Source organism: Erpetoichthys calabaricus, chromosome 2, assembly GCF_900747795.2.
Source record: "Erpetoichthys calabaricus chromosome 2, fErpCal1.3, whole genome shotgun sequence".
NCBI classification, from domain to species: domain Eukaryota; kingdom Metazoa; phylum Chordata; class Cladistia; order Polypteriformes; family Polypteridae; genus Erpetoichthys; species Erpetoichthys calabaricus.
Window position 1 is genome coordinate 208,610,536 of NC_041395.2, and position 23,621 is coordinate 208,634,156.

At 40.2% G+C, this 23,621-nt stretch overlaps 1 protein-coding gene across 1 annotated transcript; it reads right to left on the reverse strand.

The window, feature by feature from the left end:
• Positions 1 to 355: 355 nt before the first annotated feature.
• Positions 356 to 22,309, reverse strand: crabp2a (cellular retinoic acid binding protein 2, a). Its single transcript, XM_028795085.2, has 5 exons — positions 22,161 to 22,309; positions 21,920 to 22,054; positions 13,939 to 14,117; positions 2,623 to 2,736; positions 356 to 986 (listed from the first exon to the last, which is right to left on the reverse strand). The coding sequence occupies exons 2-5, from the start codon at positions 21,999 to 22,001 to the stop codon at positions 936 to 938; spliced, it is 426 nt and encodes a 141-aa protein (XP_028650918.1). The 5' UTR covers positions 22,002 to 22,054; positions 22,161 to 22,309; the 3' UTR covers positions 356 to 935.
• Between the last annotated feature and the right edge of the window lie 1,312 nt (positions 22,310 to 23,621).

The window sequence follows — 23,621 nt, forward strand, 5'->3', positions numbered from 1 at the left end:
ATGTTTGGTCTGTGCCTTACACTCTCTCTCTGGCAATCTGTGACCCTCACATGGAATATGCAGTCTTGGAAGATGACTGATGGATGGATGAATCTTGATCTGCCCCATGGTAAACTTTTAAAAGTCATTTTACATTACCCTGTATACTTTCTGAAGTCAGATTGTCTTAGTTAACTGTGATTATTCAAAGCAACAACAACATAACAATTTGAAAGCTGAATTGATGGCCTGGCATCCAGTGTACATTTTTTTTCCTGCCTTATGCCCATACTGCCTGGATGGACTCTGGCCCCCTGCAGTCCTGAATTGGAGTAAGCATGCTGTTATGCTATTAGGCCAAAATAGACTTCATACATTTTTTTCTGGTCTAACCTGTGCTTTATTTTTGGCAAAGTTTCACGTCCACAGGAAATGACACAAGTAGAAGTTACTAAAAAAATGTATAAAATATTATCAAAATAAATATGACTTATAAAAACATAAGCAATGCAGGGATTACACTGAGAAAACAAATTGGCTAATTAAAAAACACTCTGAACAGACAAACATGAAATACAGACTACACATTTCCATTTAAGATACTTAGAGAGCTACAGGTATTTATGTTATTCTGGCATGTCGCTAGCATTTTAATTTCCAATTACATGAGCAATGAATTTGAGCTGCAAGGTCACTCATGCCGCCGACTGTCACCAGTCCCATTGTGGGCCTACAGCTTCTGCTTGGCTCCTGAGGGTACCAGACAGGGTGGAGGTGTCAGTAGGGCTTGGGTACAAAGTAAAAGGCTGTTGTTCTGGTGTCACTCTTCACATGTTTTAGTCCAATGGAAGCAGAAGTCATAGCACAGTCAAGCATTACACCCACAGCCAGCATGAAATTCAAAGCCCACGGTTGTTGAATAGCAGACATTTATGACAGACTGTGCATTGCTGTGTTCACTCTCGCACGTAGACCCTGGTACAGACCACATCATTGGCACTCATAGTCTAAAAAAAGAGAAAAGGTTCAACATCAGTGAATCTGTGAGATGCTGCTCTAAGCAAACATGTTCTTGTGGTCTACAGGATGTGATAGGCTCTAGCTCAACCCCATCACTGGAAAAAACTGGGTGGGAAAAGTGGATGAATGCTCTAAATTGAGCAAGCTGATACTAAGATTTATGGGCCATCAAGGAACCTGCATTACTGAGAAGAATGACTGAGTTTAGGCTAAAGAGATGCTGTGAGAAGTGATACATCTATTCATTAAAATGAGCAGAGAGAAAAGAACTAAGGTGATCCGGCTGGCCTCCTTCATAAGAGATATCACATGGGATGTCACTGATATGTTACAAGTTGGCTTAAAAGGATTATCATCATGACTGTTTAAACTACAATATGATTAGGGCATTGTTCCTGCCAGTCCAGATAATGTAAAAACAGAATTTTAGGTTAAACCTTCTGGAAGAACATACATCTTCATCAAGCAAAGGGAATTGCTTTTGTCTTGACTGGTCCTGTAGTGCCACGTCTGTAGTTAAATCCTGTTTGAAGTGTAAGGCCTCCTGTCACAAGTCACTTTTAAGGTGTCTAGTGGGACTTGATTTATGGTTCACTGTGAGACTTTGAGCACTTAATTTAATCTGAAAGTTGGTCAGTTGTAAAAATAAGTTAAAAACTGTACCACAGCTCTATAGTACAATCCTCCTTGAAAAGGAATTCAGGACATAATGATTTTATATAAAATAATGGTTGTTTGGTTGTGTTCATTCAGTTTATTTTTAGACAGTGTGCAGATGCTATCAGTTTCTGATAATCTCAGAGAACAAGAGGACATAAATCTATCTATCTGTCTATCTATCTATCTATCTATCTATCTATCTATCTATCTATCTATCTATCTATCTATCTATCTATCTATCTATCTATCTATCTATCTATCTATCTATCTATCTATCTATCTATGTTTTCAAGGCAGTATCCTTATATATTTGTTACAAGTGTCAAAAACTCTAAGAGAATCAGTGTTACACTGCATATCTCAGAATGCTGTGTTTAATTAATTTTACAACTGTTCACCGTTGTAAATATGCTGTAGTTATTAATTCAAAATTTGCAAACCTCTGCCATGTTGCTGTTCTTAGTTAAAACGTAACTGTCTCTTGGCAAAGTCTACAAAACTGCGGCCTTGCCATGGTTATTATTTACTGAGCGAACACTACAGAATTCTGGTGGTCCCCTATCCTTGTAGCAGTATGTGGGTTTGTTCAGTGACTTAGGTTCATCTGTTATCCTTTTAAATACTAAGAGCTTAAAAGTTACAAAAAAGAGCAAAAATATTCAATTCAATTTTGAAATATAAAATACAAATATATTAAAATTTTGAAACATATCCAAGTCAACAGAGAGGGAGCAGACACCCTTACAAGGCCAGTTCAACTGTCCAGATTCCAGTGTGTCATTTATGGGCAGCACTGACCATTATACTAAGTAAAAGAAGTAAGTGAGTAAGATACATTTATGTGGTGCAGAACAGATGATGGACAAATGGGCTGCGTCAGCCAGTGCAGCAACAATATTCCTCTGATCATCAGCTGGGAAAAAAGCATCACGATACGGCGGATTTGTCCTCTGCTTTACATACCAGTATAAGCCTCTCGTCATTTGTTAACTCCCGCGTCCAAGATGTTTTTGGCCCTTCCTTCAGCAGTGTCTGTTCACATTTGATGCGGCTTTCTCCATCCCACTTCGGCATGCTCTGCATGAAGGGAGACATTCAACTTGTGTAAATGAACTGAACGTGGACATGGGTAGGTTCCCAAGTGCACACACTTGACTCCTTTTCTCAAAGGCAATTTCAAAATGGTGTACAAAGATATCCCTTGTAACATTTAAATAAGCATCTGGTTCGTGGAAAAGAAAAACAATATTGATTTTAGAATGGTCTTCAGATATCCAAATGCAAAACGCTAACAACACCTTTAATCTCCCACAGGGCTTCTCATTCACATACTCAAAACAGGCCTGAATAGCAACCTGATCAAGCTGATCACTGGACAACTTTATCTCCTCCAATCCAATGATGAAAATTGACTTAGTGACATTAAGATATACCTCTGTTCACACACAGTGTTGTTGCCTAGTTAACATGATAAGCAGAAATGAACCTTCTTATATAAATGTCATTGCATGTTTCACTTGTCTAATTGAAGTGTACGTGGTCATTGAGATCTGTATTTGATGTAAATTCATCTCCATATTGTAGTGATTTACATTTAACACAAAATAATCAAGTGTCCTGAGCTGACCCACCACAAAGAGCAGTTTATGGGAGTAAGTTACAGTCAAGGCCCGAGACTGGAAAAAGTGTCAACATTCTGTACCTGGCCTGAGAGATGAAGCACTGCTATCATATAGGACTTGGCAAAAACAATTGTATGTGTTTGTACACTAATTGCAAATTCCATCATTTTTCTGTCTATCTTCTGCTTGTACATGTCATTGTTGCTAGGAATTCTATAAAGGGTAAAGGGTGGAATTTCCTAACCTGAAAACTTCTTTTGAGAAGATACCAATGGAAAAAATATGGAGAGTCTTTTAGGAGAAGATGCAATGGAGAAACTTTTCAGGAGTTTGAAGGGCTTGCACAAGCGAGAGGAAGGAGACATCAGGATAACACGAGAAACTCCAAACAGATTTGAGAAGGAATACAAATTAAAGTAAGGAGAATCAGAAAGGAGAGGAGGGCTAAATGAACAACTAAGAGCTGTGTGTAATGGCAAAGACAAGTGACCTCCTGTGAATACTTGGGGACGGTGATGACAATTAACAGAGCGAGAGACAGAGAACTAAGGCGGAGGTTTATGAAGGCTAAACACATTTACTACTAAATCAATAACACAGAGCTAGGCAAGAAGAAACTACAAAACGACTGTACAGTTCTGTTTAAGTAGGTAAGCTGGTGTGTGGTAGTAAAAGATGGATTGCCAAGAGCAAATGCCTAAGTGCAGTTAAAGCAGTCCAACTGAAAGGCACACAGTTAATAAGACTAGGAAGGATTATGTAAAGAATGAACGAATAATTGTCGAAATTGAACTGAAAACTGCTATGGAAGGAAGCTGAAGAACAACAGCTTAAGTGGTTCGGCCATCTAGACAGAATGGGGCCAGAGAAGAAACAGAAACATTGTATGGAAGCCATGATGGAGTGTAAGCAGGCCGGAACAGATGGAGAGACCCTTACATGAACAGAACTGAAGACCAACAAAAGATATGATGGGAACAATTAAGACAGGTAAAGAAGGTAGCAATAGATCAAGAAAAATGGAATAGGTGGTGTGAGTGGGCGTAACAAGCATCATGGGAAAGATGAACAAGAAGAAGAAGAAAGTAACCAAACATCATGTTTGGTGGATTTTTCCTGTATTTTTCTCTAGCAGCTGTCACACACGTGCATATAGGAGGCAGTCAATGAGCTAAAATGAGGGTAAAACACCAAGTCAGGGGTTGACAAAGTGCACTAATGTCTTTTCTCCCTCCTCTGTAGATCACCAGAAGGAAAGACCTCTTAAACCTCAACCATGTTCCACTTCCATCTCCAGACCACACCCTCCTACTGACATCACTTCCGCCTGCTCCCTGTTGGACCCTCCTCTTCTTTCCCACCGCCTATAAAGCCAGCCACTTTCCTTCCCCAGTTAGTCCCGTCTTGGACTCAGTCATTTGACACTACTCTGCGCTCATTGCTTCTTTTTGAGACTAGTCTTTATGTTATTAATATACAGGGTGGAACCCCAAACCTTTACCTTTGTCTTTTGTACTTCTTTCACACAGCACACTCTGCCATTGTATGATTTGCTGGAGATTCTCTATCAGAAAGATGGTGGAGTCAACCATAAGAGAAAATGGAGTTTTATTTAAAGATCAATTGACTGTTGAACTGAAATGCTGAAACAGTATTTGTAGTTGTTATAATTTCTTGTTATTATATGAGCGCTTTTTAATTATAATGGATTTTTTTGTAATGTATCCTATGTTTAACATTGTTTAAATATTTTTCCTTTATATTCTGGTCAACATTTAGTGCTCTTGTTGTTCCTGGATGCCCCCATATTGTTTTTACTACCAGTCTGTTGCTACCACATGGCTGACGGTAACACACGAGACATCATTAGACCTCTACTATAAAAGGGCAGTGTCCAGCATCTTTTGTATCCCTCGGTACATTAAAGAAACACCCTAAAAGCTCCTTGTGAGTGTAATTAGGAAAAAAAATACCAAACCAGTTCTAGCTTTCTTTGATTTTTTATTTGCTTCCCTGTTTTTGATTATGAGTTGTTTCTTCCCATTTGGTTTTGCTGTTAGATCTTTCTTAGTGAGTTTTCTGGTTCTGACTTTTGCCTTCTGACTTTTAATTATCTTGCTTTTTGCCATTCCCCTAAATTATGTCCAGAAGATGAAAAAAAATGTTTTGTTAATCTCCTGGACTCAATCCTCAGAATAAGCCAGGACACTTTTACCCTGTCCTTGACAAGAATGTTCTGTCTACCACTTAACCGCTGCTTATCGCACAAAGGAGTGATTCATTTAAAAACTACAAAACCACACTCGTATTATAGCAGGCTATTTTTGCAGAACACATTGTTTTTCATGGTTTATAATGTGAGAACCTGGTAGTTTTAATTACATAGAAACATGACACATCAAGAATCATAACAAAACTAAAGAGTATGTATGACACCATTCCTCTAGGTATCAAGTTTTCTTAATCAGCTTCCAGTTAAATTTGAAATCCGTTTCCAGTTATTGCCTTCATTACTGCTTTAGCCCCCTTTACCTCTCAGACTTATTAGCATCCATGTTCCAGAGCAAAGAATTTAGTTTAAAGATGGTATTTTTTAAAGGCTAAAAAATGCTCTAGGGGTAATTAGAACTTTTAGCTATATAAAACCCTTGGGTCCGAAATGATCATGAGAGGACACACCATAGAACATAGCACTTAATTTAATGGTGCAAATGTGTCATTTAAGCAAAAATGTCATCTTGATGTGGCTGTTCATGCTGTAGTACTACATGACGTCATATATTTTATTCATTGGTTATAACTGTTAGCCTTTGTTAAATCAATTCCAATTATCCTTACTTTGTCTGAATCGTAGGTATTTGTATATTAGCACAATTACTAGGGGGCTCCACCCCCTGCTCGCTTCGCTCGCCAACCCCTGGTGTTGGGAAATGACAAAGAGCATGATGAATGAATGAGATATAGCATAGTGTGAAGGTGTAGATGATGCATATAGAAAGCAAACAATAAAGTGTGTGGCACAGTGTAAAGGTTTATTGGAAAATTTCTTTGTACACAACATTAGTAGTAAAGATGGTGTCTTGTTCTTGAATGAGTTTTCCTTGGCATGGAGCACTTACAACCTTAACTTTAACGTCAGATGAACGTCGAACTCGTGAGAAGGTTACATAAAGTTGTCCATGTCCAAAATGGGTTCAGAGAGGTAGATGCCAACCTTGTCCATGGTTTGTCCTTATGATTTGTTGATGGTCATGGCAAATGCAGGTTTAATGGGGAACTGTCGCCGTTTAAGTGTAAATGGTAATTCCAGGTCAGAACTTGTAAGGTCAATTCTAGGAATCAGAACAGTATTGTTAGCATGTGATCCTGTAAGAACTGTCACTTGAATAACATTGTGTGTCATGGTGTTGACGACTAAACGTGTGCCATTGCATAAACCCTGTTTAGAGTTAAGGTTTCTTAATAGCATGAGTATTGTTCCGTTTTTAAGGCTAAGATTGTGTTGTGGTAATCCGGCTGGGTTAATAGTGATCAAATATGCTAAGGGGAAATTAAGATGGTCATTGTCGTCATCAGAGTCAAGTTTGTCAGAGCTTAGAAAGAGTTGTGACTCTCCAGGAAGTAATGCAATGACTTGGTTATTTATGTGAGCATACTTTATCAAGACTAAAGCAATTGTAGTTGCTGCTATACCTTCTGCTGTTGCTTTTGTATTGGCCTCCTTTTCAACCTCATGTAGCATTTTTATAGACTTAGCTAATGGGTGATTGTTTATGATATGAGTGACGTTTCTCATTATAAGCTCCGTGCATTGTTTGTTTTCAGGAAGGTTCATGCGTTGATAGATTGCATCATCTGGATCTAAGATGTAGATTTGTGCATATTTGCATTCTTGATTTGTTTGAGGGTGCACTGTTCCAATGCGATGTAATATTTGTGCACATACGCGAAAGCAGTATGGGCCATTGCCTTTTGGTGGCCTGATATTTACTGCGGTAGATGCAAAAGCAAATGAACTATTGTAGGATCTAATGCAGTTCATAAAGTTTTTACTTTCAGGTACATCGTCAGTTAGAAGCTTCTGTAGATATTCAGGATATGAATGTAAAGGAGGCAGTCTAATTTGACCCTTTTGACAACAACATGTAAATTCATTACTTGTATTGCCAGTTGTTTCTTCAGGGAAGTTAAGTGAATGACAATGATTGCAAATGATATTCATTAATCCCAATGAATTTTCCTGAATAGTGGACTCATTATTGAAGGCGTTGTCAGCTAACTGGCGCAAGCGTTTAGCAGGTGTCTGTCGTTGATGTCCGTGACGTGTATCTTTTGCTTGTGCCGTTTGAGAGGCGCGTCGTTGTATGTCCAGTATTTGGGACGTGCTGTTTTGGAGCTGTAATCGATTTGCCTGTGCTGTGTGAGAAGCCCGTTGTAGTTTACGGCGTGCATTGTTTGTATTGAGCCTTGCCCGTTTTTGTATGTCGGTCAGTTGAGCTTTCTCTTTTTGGAGCCTTGCCTGCTTGTTTTCCGGCATTTCAGATGCGCGTTGTAGACCACTGCGTTTATTTATTTTGTCCCTTCGCTGCCGTTTTTGTATATCTGAGACGCGAGGTGTTTCGTTTTGAACCTGTGCCTGTTTCGATGCAGCACTTTGAGACGCGCGCTGCATGCGTCTACGTTCATTGTGTCTGTACATCTGGGCTCGTTTCTGTAACTGTGTTAGTTGAGCTTTGCGTTTTTGGAGCCGAGACATTTTTTCTTCCGGAGTTTCAGAAGAGCATTGTAGGCGCCGACGTCTATTGTTTTTTTTCATGCGGGTTCGTGTGTTTGGTCCCGTTACCCGAGCCGTATCGTTTTGTACCTGTGATCGTAAATTCATGACTTGTTTGTTCTTCAGCGTTAGAAATATGGATAAGTAATAAGGAGGATCGCACTCACTGTTAATATGGAGCCTTTTCTGTGGTTGAACGGTTAATAGTGCCTCATTGTAATGAGATCCACCTATGCTGCATAGTGTGAATGTGTTGAGATGACGTATGTGTAAGACGGACGGTTCGTTCAGAAATGGGGCTTTGTGTGTCATTTCTTATTTATGTTAGTGTGGTCGTGGGTCTGAATCCTCCTTTTTGTGTACGTTTCGCCTGCTATGTCCGTAGTCTGTCCCGTTTCGTGTCCAATGGGCTTTGTGTGGCGGTCGCGTCTTTTTTTTTTTTTGTGTGCTAGGGGCTTGTTGCCTGACTTTTTATTTCTGTTAGTGGAGGGGGTGTTTGTGTGTCGTGGGTCTGAATCGTCTTTTTTGTGTGCGAACCGTTTCGTGTGCTATGTGGCGCTTGCGTCTGACTCCTTTGTTTTTGGTGTTCTAGGGGCGCGTCGCCTCATTTCTTATTTCAGTTACTGGAGGGGGGCTTTGTGTGTCGTGGGTCTCAATCCTCTTCTTTGTGTGTGTCCCGTTTCGTGTGCAATGGGCTTTGTGTGGCGCTGTGTGCGGCGCCGGCGTCCGACTCCTTTTTTCTGTGTGCTATGGGCGCGGCGCCTCATTTCTTATTTTACGTTGCATTCCATCCGGTTTCTGTTGCTTGGAGGGGGGGGGGGATTTGTGGGGCGCCTGCGCAGTACGTCTTTTGCGTTCATGGCCCATGTCCATCCGGTTTGCCATTCTCATTTAGTAATATGGATAATGACGAAACCTCTCTTGACCTGACAAAAGTATCTCACAGCAGATGGGAGTAATGGCATCACCTGCACTGATCTGAAGGATTTAATCATTACGAGACAATATGGCTGATGTGGGATACTTACCTAGACAGCTTTTGTAAGTACAATAACAAATTGCCCCATAAAGGAGTGAGAACTCATTTTCAATAATCATATAAATAAACAAATGTCTAAAAATTAAAGGTACAGCTAAACAAGAGGTCTGTAGGTAACGCGCTAGTTAGAACTTAACATTCCCAGTCCATGTAATCCAATTCATGGCCACAGGAGGCCACAGTCTATCTCTGCAGTACTGGGCCCAGGGCAGGAAACAGTCAATCACAGGGCCTACTCAAGCACACACCAACAAGGCCAGCTTAGAGTTAACAATTACTTAAAGAAGGGTATGCTTAGGATGTGAGAGAAAAACCAAACCTAGCATGAGTAGAACTTGCAGGCAATAACCAGGCAGGAGACTCAACTCCAGGATGCTGGATCCATGATGCAACAGTGCTACATAATGAGAACACACAGTAAAAACAGTAACAATTAGAGCATCTCTGAAACCAAAAGGTTTTATTAAAGTGTCTGAGGCGGGGAACGACATAACCACATATGCAGAGCAGGTGACTGCCTAGGGCATCACGTTTTCTGTGGATTGCAACACAGTTAGGGAAAAAAATTCCATAATGAACCACAGTTAAAAAATGACTATTTGTGAAAAAAATGCCCATTTTCATGGCAGAATACCAAAAGGAAAGCCTCCAGGGGGGAAACTGGTTTGTGACGCAACGTGTGGTGTAAATGGTTTTCCTGGGGCAACACTTTATCTAGGGCCATGACTGGTCATTTAAAATTCTAAGACTTAATGGCCTGTCTCCTGCTAATTTGGGTTATTTACAGTAACAGGAAAACCCCACCAAACAACACATGTCTACAGTCAGCTTATTGCCAGGAATCATAAAGCAGGACTGCACACACTTTAACCAGAGCCACAGAACAGAAAAGAGCTCAGGACTGTGCCTACCCTGTGGCAAAGGAGGCCTAACGTCTTCCTTCAGCATTTCACACACCATACACTGATATGACAGTCAGCAATGATACACAAAAGTATGAAACACAAGGAATGGTGGGGCTCCCTACAACCTGCCAGTGGCTTACATCACTGGCTTTTATGGCTCTCAAGAGCTGGGAAGCCTTCCGATTCCACTTAACTTTCATTTTGACTCGTATATTGTCTTCATTTATGATTCACAATTCCTTGAAGTCAAATGTCTGTTTTAGAAGAACAAAATAAACTTTGGAAGTGGCCACATGGCCTCTCCCGGTGTTGACTAAATTATTCCTACTAAACGGGTGGCGTGGCCAAAAATAAAAGTATAAATGTAAGAAAAGGCCAATTTTCACTTAAATGGCCTTTTGTAATGTTCGGATGCAACTGAACTGAGGAAACAATCCTTCAAAATATTTTCCCCTGTAGGGAGTTATGTTTGCATTCTACAACCTCAAAAGTGTCTGTGCCTTTGTGATATACTCTAATAACTTGGCCCTGTTACATTTCATAATTATACATTAAAATCTGTAAACTTTCTTAATTAAATTCAGAATCGTAGGATGCCAGAGCCTATCCAAGCAGCACTGCACCAGTCCATCGCAGAACAAACACATGCACACGTCTATACGTGAATGCAGACAGCCTGATTTGGAATCCCATCAACACACTGACTTTTAAGATGTAGGAGGAAAACTGGACTGCCCTGAGGGAAACATCTGCACACTCAAGAGATCATGTAAACTCCACACAGACAATTCAAACAGAGGACATTGGACCCATGAGACTGCAAAGGTAACAACTACACCATGGAATTAAAACTTGCATTGTAAGCAGGCGTGTGTATGAGGGAGAGTGCTTAATAATAATAATTGAAGATGTGAGTTCCAAAATCTGCTAATTACACCTTTTGGTAAAATTTAGCAAACATGTGATTGTGACTTTTCATGCAGTTGGTCATGCGCCGAAAATATGTTTGAGCTTCAAAACCTGCTAATTGCAACAGTGTAGCACTATAGTTTTAGGGATTTAGTTTCAAAATCTGCTTACGGACCCAGATTTTCCTATTTATCTCCAAAATTTATCTTTTGTACTTAGCTGATTTTGGAACTGAGCTCTTCAATTACTCTTTACATTTATATAGCACTTTCCTCACTACTCAAAATGCTCTCCACACAGGGAGGACCCAGGAAGCAAACCCACAATCTCCTGACTGCAGAGCAGCAGCGCTACCACTGTGCCACCTGCGTGGATTATTCAGTTGTGTTCACTTCAGTAGATTCATACATATGGCTCTTTACTGAAGAAAGGCTCAAAATTCTCAGATATAAAGACCCATCGACTGTGCATGTGCACCCTGGGTGAATGTTGATCGTGTTAAAAATTGCGGAACTCTTCACTGTCATTTACCCTTTGTGTATTTATAAGCACTAAAAAAAACAGTTATTCTTAAATGACCCAGCTTCAAAAAATGCCATCTATACCCTTTTTCCAGTTATAGAAACCAGGATACTGGTCTCTGAGTAACTGGGTTAACACACTTAGATTTCTCCATGAGTAACGCAGTTATATGGCCATGTAAACTCTTAACCGGGTTGTAGTTAAGGATTTTGTGGTCGGTGCATAGCCCTTGCACTTCTGTTGGCCTGCGCATGTCCATGTCCAGTTATATCCGGCCATCACATTGCTCAATTTACAGCATAATTTTACAAATACACCTCCATTCATTGTAGGTCAACTCTTTAAAAACAACTCTGTCCCACCAGTCACATGCTTCCATCAGCGGTGAGTAGAAAATGGTGGAAGCATCTACAAAGATACATATCCTGTGACAACTGTTCTGACAATCGCATTATTCCTTCTCCTTGTTGAAATAATCTTTCTCAATATTTCAGAAATCATATACATTTAAATTGATGAAGTGAACATACAGTGCTAGGCTCAGCAGCACAATCTTGGGAGACACGGGCTCCATACTTGTTTTCAGATTCACAACTCCCGATGATGACGTTATCTCATTTTTATGCATTTTCATGACGTCAGGACATTTTGCCAAGGGAGAACTCCATATATAAACGCATATAAACGGGTCTTTTTAAGAAAACAGACTTTGGCCTTAACGGGTCTACTCACCTTATCCCGGTTTTATGTATATGTGTAAATGCACTAAATGTCAAAAAAAAAAATCAATGCTAATCGGTGCACAACGGGATAGTCTACTGCCTTTGGGTATATACTTTATACTTTCTTTTCATTTATGATTCCTAACTGCCATACAAATGAAATCTAAACCTTTTTATAAACAACGAGCCACATATTGGTCCAGTGGTAAGAGCTGCTCTTCTGTGTCACAACTTGATTGCTGCCCTTTTTACTTTCTGTGTGCTTTCCTGTCGTCCCAGTCCATATGTGGATTTTCTAGTGGCTCTCCAGCTTTCTCCTGTGTCGTAAAGACACACTTGTTAAGTTGACTGGACACTGTAATTGGTGCTTGCGTGTGAGAGAGTGCCCACTCCACCCCTATACAAAGCTCCCCTGACATTCATTGGTATGCCATGAATCTCCGTGACAGTTTATCTTGTTAAAAAGCCACGTGGGAAATTTCACTGTTCATGGTAATTTAGGAAACATGGATTATTTTAGCACAACCACAAGACAGGCCGTGGCCTTTATATGCTACAAACTATACAGTGGTACATACGTGAGACTGGTATGATATTAATGTGTCTTTTTAACCAAGATATGTTATTCTTTCTTCTTCTATGACTTCTTCTTACACATAAAATTATTTTAACATTATTTTTGTACCATAGTACATTTACTTGTTCTAAAATTAGCTACTTTGGGGGCTTTAATTTAAATTAACTTGGATGTCTTTCAAGGAAACCAGGATATCCAGAGAAGAACACTCAGATATTTAGAAAACATGGAGGTTTGACACAGAAAAATCACCAAGTCAGCAAATGAACGTAATTCCATGGAGCTGTGAGGTAATATTGTAAACCATTGCTCCATCATGCTGCCCTTGCCAAGACCCTATATTGAAAAACATTTTTCATAATGTAACATTTTCAAATCCACTCAATCCAATTTAGGGTTGTTGGGGTGGTGAAACAAATCCTAGCAGCACTGGGCTCAAGGTGGGAACCAGCGCTGGACAGGACACTGGTCCATCACAGGACCTTCTCATCTGCACACCCACACTCATACTCATATAAGGCCAATTAGGAATCACCAGTTAACCTAACAAGCATGTCTATGGGAGTCAATAGGTGACTTCAATAGGAGTGACACCAGAGGCACTATACATAACATGGCTGTTTGGAATCCCTACAGATGGATTCTCCACATGCCCACTCTCTTTATCAAGTTTGCATGTTCTCCCCATGTCTGGATGAGCTATTCTGAATTCACCAACTTCTTCTACATCACAAAGTGATGCGTATTTAATTATTTAACAATTTTAAGTTAAGTCAGCATGAGTGAAAGTGTGTCCGGGTCCTGTGATGACCTGGTGTTCCATTCAAGGTTGGTTCCTGCCTGGTGTCTGATACTGCTAGGGTTGGCTTTCCAATGGTGCAAATGGTATGAGAAAATGGATGGGGAAATGATACAAAAAGTGAGCCTGCTGCCTTATCATGCTTGATTTTTCAATTCTCTTTAAATATACAGCATTTATATTGCTGTACTGTCCATTTTGTACCCTGCTTTCCCTTCCATGCTCTCATTCTCTCACTGCTGTCTTAACAGCATCATAGGCCCCTGGACATAGTAGTGTGCTGGGGTCCCTGTTTTAATAGCAAAACAGAAACATACATAGGCATCAGAAACATCATAGGACCCTGGCCAGTGCCCATCATGCCCATACGTTAAGATGGCGCAGTGACCTCTCATTTCCTTCCACTGTACCTTACAAGGCCTTCCATCCACAGTCTGCTCTTCAAACTCCTTCCCAACTGTAAAGTTGATTTCAGTGGTGCGAACTGTGGTGGATGTTTTTATGTAGAAAGTTTCACCATCTTGCTGAATCTCCACTGCTGGCTTAGAGGCTGCAGCAACAGCAATCTTCCGGAGCATCACATTTACTTCTGCATGAAGAGAAGGAAAAAAAAAGAAAATCAGGGAGAGCGGCCATTCCTTTTAATCCAGTCATCACTGTGTATTACTGAGATGACCAGACATGTGTCTATCACTGCAGGGAACCTTATAAATGCCTCATATTTAACCCCCCTTTTTAGGCGTACAATGAATCACTAAAAATGAGCTATGGTAGAGTCAAATTAGAGACAAAAATGGCAGTATTTGTTTTGTGATGAGAATGTCAGCTCACTGCAAAGCTTAATTACACAATGATATGAAGTACTTTAATAATGTAACCCTGTGGGATATTTTTTGTGTCACTAGGAGAAGCCAAATAGAAAGTTAAACAAAGGCGCTTTGAAACCGATCCTTAGTTGATATGGAGAGGATTCATTTATGCAGAATGGCGCATGATAGGGAGGTATTTAGATGATGCAGTGGAATTCAGCGTAATCAGATCCTAAATGCCGTGTAATTATCACAATGAGCCCAAAGAACAGATCTCATTTTTTGGCCCAGCATGTCTAGTAATGCTGAGTGCACTGTGTATGTTGTATTGTATGATAGAAAAACGCTTCTCTCAAGTCCAAATTTAGCTAAACTGGGTGACCAGGAGTCTTAAAACTTTAACTATTTTTCTTCGGTGTAAAACACCATCTTTATGCTGCCTTCCAAATCAGTGAGGAGCACATACTGTATCTGTGCATCGAATATGTCCTCTGCTGAACTATCATCTATTTTAATGTTGGTTTCAAACCCTCCTTAATCCCTGCACTTACTGGAGTTGAAGACACACACATAAGCCGAGGAGAGGTGCTGAAGACTGCTTTCAAGTTCCACACATATCAATCAGATCCTCCTCCGGCCCTATGCTGACCATTTTGTGCCCGTGCAAAGTTTTTAATCTTCCATTTAAGGAGAGGAAGAGGAGAAAGAAGAAGAAGAAGAAATATCTAATCCCTGATCCTCACAATACCAGGTGAAGATTCAATTCAAACCCCTAACTCATGTTAAGCAACAGAGAGCACTAGGTGTTCACCTTTGTCGTGCCCTCAATTAATCTTGTGTCAAGAAGGAAATATTAACCATCTGCTCAACGCTTTTTTTTTTTTTTTGGCTGACACTGATCGAGTAGCTCTAGATGCTTTACCGACATCCATTTTTTATTCACGAGGCTTTTATCTCGCTTTATCCTGAAGAGCGTAATATGAAGGCAGTGATCAACTTGATGGATGAAGCAGCCCGGGCGCATGAAAATATCAAAAGGTTCACTTGCAGAAGCTGCCACCAACTCAGTGGGAGAGCAGTGGCAACAAAAGCTGAGCTTCTTCAGACCTGAATAGCGGCCACCTTTAAGATGAACTCATTTATCTTGCATCTTCCATGCTTGCCCCATTATTTGATTCTCTCTTGCATGGGAACTGCAGTTCACCCACCACCCACACTCACCCGTCCTTGACAGAACTCTCCTCAGCAGTGATCTCATGTTGCCACTTTGAAAGGGCAATTGGGCACTGGACACAAATGGACAGTACAAAGAAAGTATTTGTTTCTTTGCAGCAAAGTGGACAGAGTAGGGAAAAAAGAACACTAATTAAGCAAGTCAGGCAAGAAACATTTGGTGGGATTCCTCTCATGTCTTTTAAGTCACCAATGCATATCATCAACAAAATGTAAATGTATTATTATCCATCCATCCATCCATTTTCCAACCCGCTGAATCCGAACACAGGGTCACGGGGGTCTGCTGGAGCCAATCCCAGCCAACACAGGGCACAAGGCAGGAACCAATCCTGCGCAGAGTGCCAACCCACCGCAGTGTATTATTATTATTTTTATTATTATGTAACAAGTGTTAGCATTTGTTTGACATTTATTGCTTGGGTGGCCTCCTAAAAAATGTTATAACTTTTTAAAATAACTCCTAATGTGTCTAACAAAGATCATAGAAATGAGTATTTATTTTTTTAATAGAAGGTGGTAATGCATTTAAAACATGGAACATGGAGCCACAAATCGGCCAGTGTCCTTCAGATAACAAACTGCAGAAGAATTTTGGCAGTTCAGCTGCAGAGGCAGTGCCAAGCTAGAATCATTACTGGCTTCATATCGAGTAAGGATCAAATGGAGCCATCATGGTAGGATAGAGTTACAAGATGTGTTTGATGTGCTGTTGATTCTAAAACTCAACAAATAGGATATCCCAGTTTCACTGGAAATAAGTGGTAATGCTAAAATTAAGTGCAGAACTGCAATAACCTCATCTGACCCTTCCAATCTCCCAGTGGTATTGGTTCTGCTCAAAGTGTCTCACACTATCAGGAACAGCCACCCCACAGTCCTAAAGGGGATGGATCCTCCATTCAGATATTTATATTCAAAATGTCATTATTTCAGTCACTACTCCAAGGCAATAGATAGGGTTGAGGCGGCAAAATAATTAGGAAATTTGCATTTGCAGAGAGTCTGTGTAATTTTATACAGTGCCTATTGATAGTCCTGGGTAAAATGTTAACCTGCATTCAGCCCTGCAAGCTGGTCCTCCAACTTGCAGGGAAAATTTGAGGGTTGGTGGCACTCCTGTCACCGTGAAAAACCTCACACTGTTCAAGTGTGGTGCTGAGGTGTCACCTCTGCACAAGGGTTTGAATCCAGGTGGTCTGTCATGTGGTAAGTGTGGCAACACACTGTAAATCAGTGCATGCTCCGCCCGATAGATAGATAGATAGATAGATAGATAGATAGATAGATAGATAGATAGATAGATAGATAGATAGATAGATAGATAGATAGATAGATAGATAGATAGATAGATAGATAGATAGATAGATAGATAGGTTTACAACTGTCCACCATTGTAAATGTGCTGCAGACATTAAGCCTGAATTTGCAAACCTCAAGACAGTCTAATATGTTGCTGTTCTTAGTTAAAATGTCACACATCTCACAAATCTGTGAACTTGCCATGGTTACTATTTACTGAGTGGTCACCACAGAATTCTGGTGGTCATTTCCCTTCCCCTGTCCTTGTAGGAGTAGAAAGGTTTGTTCAGCCACTAAGGTATATCTGTTATTCTCTTAAGTGCTGACATAGAGCCTAAACAGTGACAAAGGATGCAGAATATTCCATTTTATAGTGTATTTCACATCTATCTATCAATCTGAATTTTGTCCAAAAGAGGATGTTAGAACAATTATGAGTTCTCTGCAGTGCAAGAAGACAGATCTAACTATGGTGTAAGAGAACAAGCTGCTGACAGGAAAGTATAACAAATTAGTGGTTCACCAGGGACAACTTCAATTGCTTCCCTCTCCTGCCTTGACTGTCAGCTGAGCTGCCTGCTCTGCATAGTGATGATGGATGGAGCCCTTGACCCTCCTCCCCCCTTCCATGACCCTTGCTAGTGCTCATTAACTCTCTTTCTGCTGGAGCTTTCTATTGTAGCATCTCATGCTCTGGTTAGGAATGATCTCTGTGGTACTACTGGAGATCTGAAATAAGAGTGTTGGGAAGTCAGTGCAGAGGAGAGTGAGGAAGGTGCTAGTGTCAATACTGAGGTGTGGAGTATGCAGAGAGTAGCAGGTGTCGATGTCGTTAGTGAGGTGTGGGGCAGCTGGAGAGTGAGGCTGCTGCTGTCGTTACTCAGGTATGGTGGGAGCTCAGAGTGGGATATGTTAATACCATTACTGAGGTGTGGAGCATGATCGTGTTTTATGGTTATTATTAAGCTGCTGTTTCTCTTCTCTTCAGTTCCTGCCCTAGTGCACTGGGTATCTGATATCACACAGCTGACCCTTGACATAAATAGCCTGTGTTTTTATGGCTAGAGCCATTGCTGAGAGAAGGGAATCTGCAAAGGAAGATGCCTTCAAATGAAAGCATAAAAACTGAGAAGGTCTCCTATGACTGGAACAGGATTTACCCAACTGTCTGTTGCCTACGGATCACACGACAACAGTCTTCATCTCTGCCCTACCGCGACTGCTGAGTTACAAGGTGATATGCTTCATATCTACAACTTTAAGTATGCCTTTATGTTCCTTAGTGGAATATGTGGCTCTTGCCAATTTTTGCTAGAAATTCACAGCTTTGCTCAGCTGAATTGCTGCCTGTAACCTGAGCAGAGATCTGACCCTGTATCATCTTCATTGTTTTTCTAATCCTACATACAAATCTCTGTACTGATCTCTCAGTTTGTCACTTAATAATCTTGATAGGGTGGTTATATAGCTCCAGGCAAGATGATTAATTACTCATTAGTGGCAGCATGAGAATAACATTATCAGAACAATCAATCCTTGTAATGCTTGCACTTGTTTATTATGCACGCACACACAAATACAGGTGTGTCTATTCATAAGAGGAATCTCTTAACAAATAAACTTGCAATGCCTAAGACAAATAAAAAGTAAAATCCAATTATTTTGCCAAATGCCCAGTTGTACCAACACTGACATAAGCAGCAGGAGGGAAATTCCCTTTTGTGTGAAACCACCTCTGCCAGTATATTGTGGTTCACCCTGCCATTATCACAAACAGTGACATAGTGGGGCAATGCAAATAGGTACAAGCGTATACAGACACCCAAATGTGTGAAAGCATAATAAATAATAACAATAAATTGTATTTTAAATAGCACCTTTCCCATGTATAATTGTGTAGACACACAAAGAAAAATACTTTAGGAGTTGATTTAATGTAACATTCTGTTTATTTAAGTGCTCATTCCTAATGCCAGCCAATGAAAATACCTTAAACAGATTGTTATAGAAGATATTTTAGCATTTCAGACATTTACAATTTTTTCCTAAACCAGTCATGGGAAGCTGCAGCCTATCCTTACAGCAAGCACTCCTGGACACTGGACACCAGTCCATTAAAAGAAACCAATTTAGAGCTGCCAATCAAAGTACCAGCATGCGTTTGGACTGAAAAAGGAAACCTAAATGAAGACGGTAGAGCAGGCAAACACCACGGAAAAGGAATAAAGGAAATTCTAAAAGGGAACAGGACCAGCAGCTGTACTGCTGCACCACCCCATTTTTATGAACATATTTACTTTATTAGTTTAGAGCTGAATAAATGCTTTAAATGTTTGTTTTTTTTTGTTTCAAAATGATCATTTCTCCAAAATACATTTCAGAATTCCCTGCATACATGGAGACATTTAGTTGTTCTGTTGTTAATATATGAGAAATTGGACACGTGAAAATTGCATTGACAACTACAGCACATGCTGACACTCCATGCCATGATCTTGCACTGATGGCACCGTATGTGACACTAGTGTACAATCACACTCTTTGTTTACCAGTATTTAAATATTTATGTACTCACATATATGTATGTGGCGGCACATAACTGCCCCACAGCTCCAGCAGAGATTGGGCCACACCCTGTGTGCAGTTTACATGTTCTCCTTTTGCGTATCTGTCTCTTTGTTGAAGTACTTAGTTTTCCTTCACATATTCACATATTGATTACATCTTGCCTGAAGAAGGGGCCCGAGTTGCCTCGAAAGCTTGCATATTGTAATCTTTTTAGTTAGCCAATAAAAGGTGTCATTTGGCTTGGCTTTTCTCTACATTCATAATGGCTAACACGGTACAACACCCTAGTACTTCACATATTCCAAAGACAAATATGTTAGGCTCTTTGGTGAGTCTAAACTGACTGAATGTGAATGTGAATGTGCCCTGCCACCTAATGCATCCAGAAAAGGCTTGAGCCCCCTCTCTTCCAACTCTGAAATTGACCAAGTGGGAAAAATGAGAGAAGGGGCAGGCAAAGGCAGAAAACTCTTGTCAGTAAAAAGACACACTCAGCTGCATACAGTAGAAGCATCATACATGCAACATAATGAACATGCCCTGCCATTAGCATTCACGCATGAAAATGTTCACATGTAGTCAGGGATACAACTGGTGAGCAGACAGTGGGCACAAAGGCACTCACACCATGCAAGAGGTGGCAGGCAAAGTAACTGAGAAAAAGCCCAAACACAAACACAGTGCAACATCAGTGCTAACACCCACCCAGTCATAATCACGACTAGGTTCTGAGTCAGAATGGAAATTGTTAAAAGGCTTGTTCAGTGTGCTCATTCCCATAATAAAAAAAAGCCATTGTGCGGAGGAAACATGCCGCTCTGTTTCATCTGGGCATGTCTGAGCAGACAGACAGCCTTAAAGTAGGACAATGGCTCTCAGAAAGCAGAGGTCTAGTGATCAATACTGAACCTAGCGGGCTCTTGTCATAAAGACCCCCTGTAAGCCTGCATTCACACAAGTACTTGCTCACCATATATTACTCCCCCTGATATTTCAAACCTTAATGTTGATATCAAGGATAATTGTTGATTCTAAACAGGTAGTTACGGACTACATATCTGAAGAATCAATAAATGAAATGAAGGCAAAACACATTAAACTGTATGTCTGTCTGTAATTGGAAAAATAAAGACATTAGATAAATGAAGTGTGCATGTTCTCTCCATGTCTCCAGGTGCTCCTGTTTCCTCCTACTGTCCATAAACAAGGAGGTTAGGTGAATTGGCAATGCTAAAGTGGCCCGTGTCTGTTTGGTGTGTGTGTGTGTGTGTGTGTGTTAGTGTTTGTGCACCTTGTAATGAACTGATTTTCTCCTGCCTTGTGTTCTTTGCTGTCTGGGGTAGGCTTCAGCCACTGTGCCCCTGGTCTGGATTAAGCGGTTAGAAAATGCCATGACATCAAAGAGTAAGTATTTTATTAGCATATATACATAGACAGACATGTATAGATATTATATGCAGACATTTGGTTAAATTTTCAAACAATTCAGTTATGCTCCTATACCCATTTCTTCAAGAGTCAAGGGGTTTGCTGAAGCAAATGTATTTCTAACAAACTGGACATGATAAGACCAGCGGTGCAGTGCTTTGCTGACTTCTTGCTCCAGGAAGATAGGTTGAGGTTGGCCTGATCACTTTGTGTGCATTTTGTTTTTATGTTTATTCCTCAACGATGTCTCTGTTTAGTGACGATTCTAAACTGGACCAAGGTTGGTTCCTGATTTGTGTGGGAAGCTGGGGCGATTGTGAAAATGGTTTAAGATAACATATGAATGGAGTTCTTCAGGTTTGATTTAGATGTCCCTTGAGCCAAAAAAGGAAGGAATTCGAAATTAGCACAGCTCATCTTTGGTATGTAAAGGCAGTGATTTAATCCGATTATTTATTTACTCGCAGGCATAGTTAACATGAATTGGATTAACTCGAACCTTTTCCTTCGCTACGGCAATTAAACGATGCTTCCAGCTGGCCAGTATACTGATCTCGCAGTAGGTTCTCCTCGTGGATATTACTGGATATTGTCATGCTAATGTCTTCCCATCGATTCTGAAGGCAAGCCTTGCCTTTTGGTGACTACTTTGCTACACTGCAAGCGAAGTCAAATAACCTGACAACAGTACACTGCAGCAGAGATATCTATCAGTTACGGTACATCTCCTCTGCCTAACCCAGAAATGCAGATATAATCAATATGAACCTCTGTAAACCGTGAAATCTGATGAAATGCGCCAAGTGTCAGTTTTGTTCTGCCAAAGTAGTACATAAAAAACCCGCGCCCATATTTAAAACAAATAATAACTTGCGTTGCATATTGTTTTAAAATAATGCTGCTTTTACGTTCCACCAGGTGTGGATAGCAGAACTGACACTGCGGCCTGAGTCCTATGTTTAAGTAACCAAAGAGACATGCATAATGATGAAATCATCATTCTATTTTAAACCGTATTATTATTTTTATAATTATTTGTTTTGCAACTCACCTAAAGCTTTCAGAAGTTCATCAAAATTTTCTGAGCTTTTCATTTTCCAGTTTCCAGCGAAGTTGGGGATTTTGCGTTCCATTACGCTTCTTTTTTACCAGCAGGTAAATAAGTCACGGTAGCGAGTCGATATACCTGCAGGACACAATCAAATGTTGTTAAAAGTCGTGCATAATTTGAAATAACTGAAATCTATGTCAGCTCTGCTTTCATATCACATGCGCCCAGAGTTATGCCTTACTAATAAAAGCGGGGACGAAGCCTGATTCCTTTTCTCCTCTTATCGTGTATTCACTGCCACCTCTTTGATCAGAAACGAAATGAATGAGATGCGGTTATAAATCCTCCGGCCGGTCTTCGCAGACTGACTCGACACCGCCCACAGGTGTCACCCCTCTACACCCCCCACTTAAAGTAATAAAATCTCTAACGCTGTCAGGCTTTTTTCTCCGCCTTATTTCGAATAGCCACGCCTTTCATGTGTTGCTAAAGCGGCGCAAAGGCCACCCCTTTTGTAGCCCCGCCCCAATATATTCAAGCTTCGCCTCTGTCATTGAAATCATCCGCATTTTGTATCGAGTCGGCGCGATTTCTATTATTTCATTGTTAAGTATCATTCTAAAATTTACCATTAAATGGCTTTGCCTTCTTGAGCTATCATGTAGCAGAGGTCCAATGCTTAATACCTTCTTTCTGCCTTTGTTTCACTTGCAGAATTTCAGTTTTGGATAGAACGATAGAGGGGCTAATTAATAATATAAATAAATATGAAGTTCATTTTAAGAAATTAATTCAACGTATTGGTCAAACACGAAGTTTTTTATTTAACAGAAAATTTATATTTTAAATTTATATAACTATAATTTGGGCCGACAGCGCAGAATATTTTTTTCCCACATTGCACATGATGTCATGCTTTGATCGTACGCCAAATCTCCGATTCTCATTTTCGGTATTGTTAAATTAATATGTTATGGAGTATTGTTACCATAACAATATCATATACCATGGAATTTTTGTACTGATCACTGTGGGTCTTTTAAACTGCATTTAAATCAAAAGATGATTGATTAATTGCTTGATGAAGGACTTTCTGTTCTTGCTTTGTCCATTACAAGGCAGTGTGGCGCCTGGCAGAAATCAGTCCTGCACAGAGTGCCAGTCCATCAGATGGCAGCCACCCTGGACTGCGCTAAATTTCCAGTCAACCTAACATGGATGTGAGAGAAGCCCCACAAAAATGTGTAGAAACTCGACAGAGATCGGCTCTGGAACGTAACCAGGTTTCTGGGGTTTTGAGGCAGCACCTCAAACATCTGCCACTGTCTTGTTAACAAATGTTAAATACAATAAAATATAACATTGTGTGCAATGTAATTGTGTACTGAAAGCTTCGTTGATTTTATGCTCACTCAGCACCATTCACTTTGGATAATCATGTTTGCAAATCCTAGCATTTTACAGGTCATATTTTGCCTTGCTTTATCTTAATGCTTAGTATCTGTTAGTCTGATAACTAATCATGATGTTCATGTGGAAAATAAACTATAGTGGTAAATGAGACCCTACAGGTTCTCTGTGGGGAGTGTTATCAGAAAAAGTGGGAAAGCATCAGATTTACAAACGAAATATCTAGGCTCTTTGAAAAGGGAAAACACAGGTTAAAAATTGACGTTTCATTCATTGTCACTCTTTAAATCTA

Bases quoted from the DNA above. Each gene is read 5' to 3' on its own strand.
- crabp2a (XM_028795085.2), bottom strand. From the start codon at position 22,001: ATGGAACGCAAAATCCCCAACTTCGCTGGAAACTGGAAAATGAAAAGC. The intron at 14,118-21,919 runs GTGAGTTGCAAA...CTCTTCATGCAG, and splicing joins TGAACTTCTGAAAGCTTTAG to AAGTAAATGTGATGCTCCGG. The intron at 2,737-13,938 runs GTACAGTGGAAG...CCCTTCATGCAG, and splicing joins TGGATGGAAGGCCTTGTAAG to AGCATGCCGAAGTGGGATGG.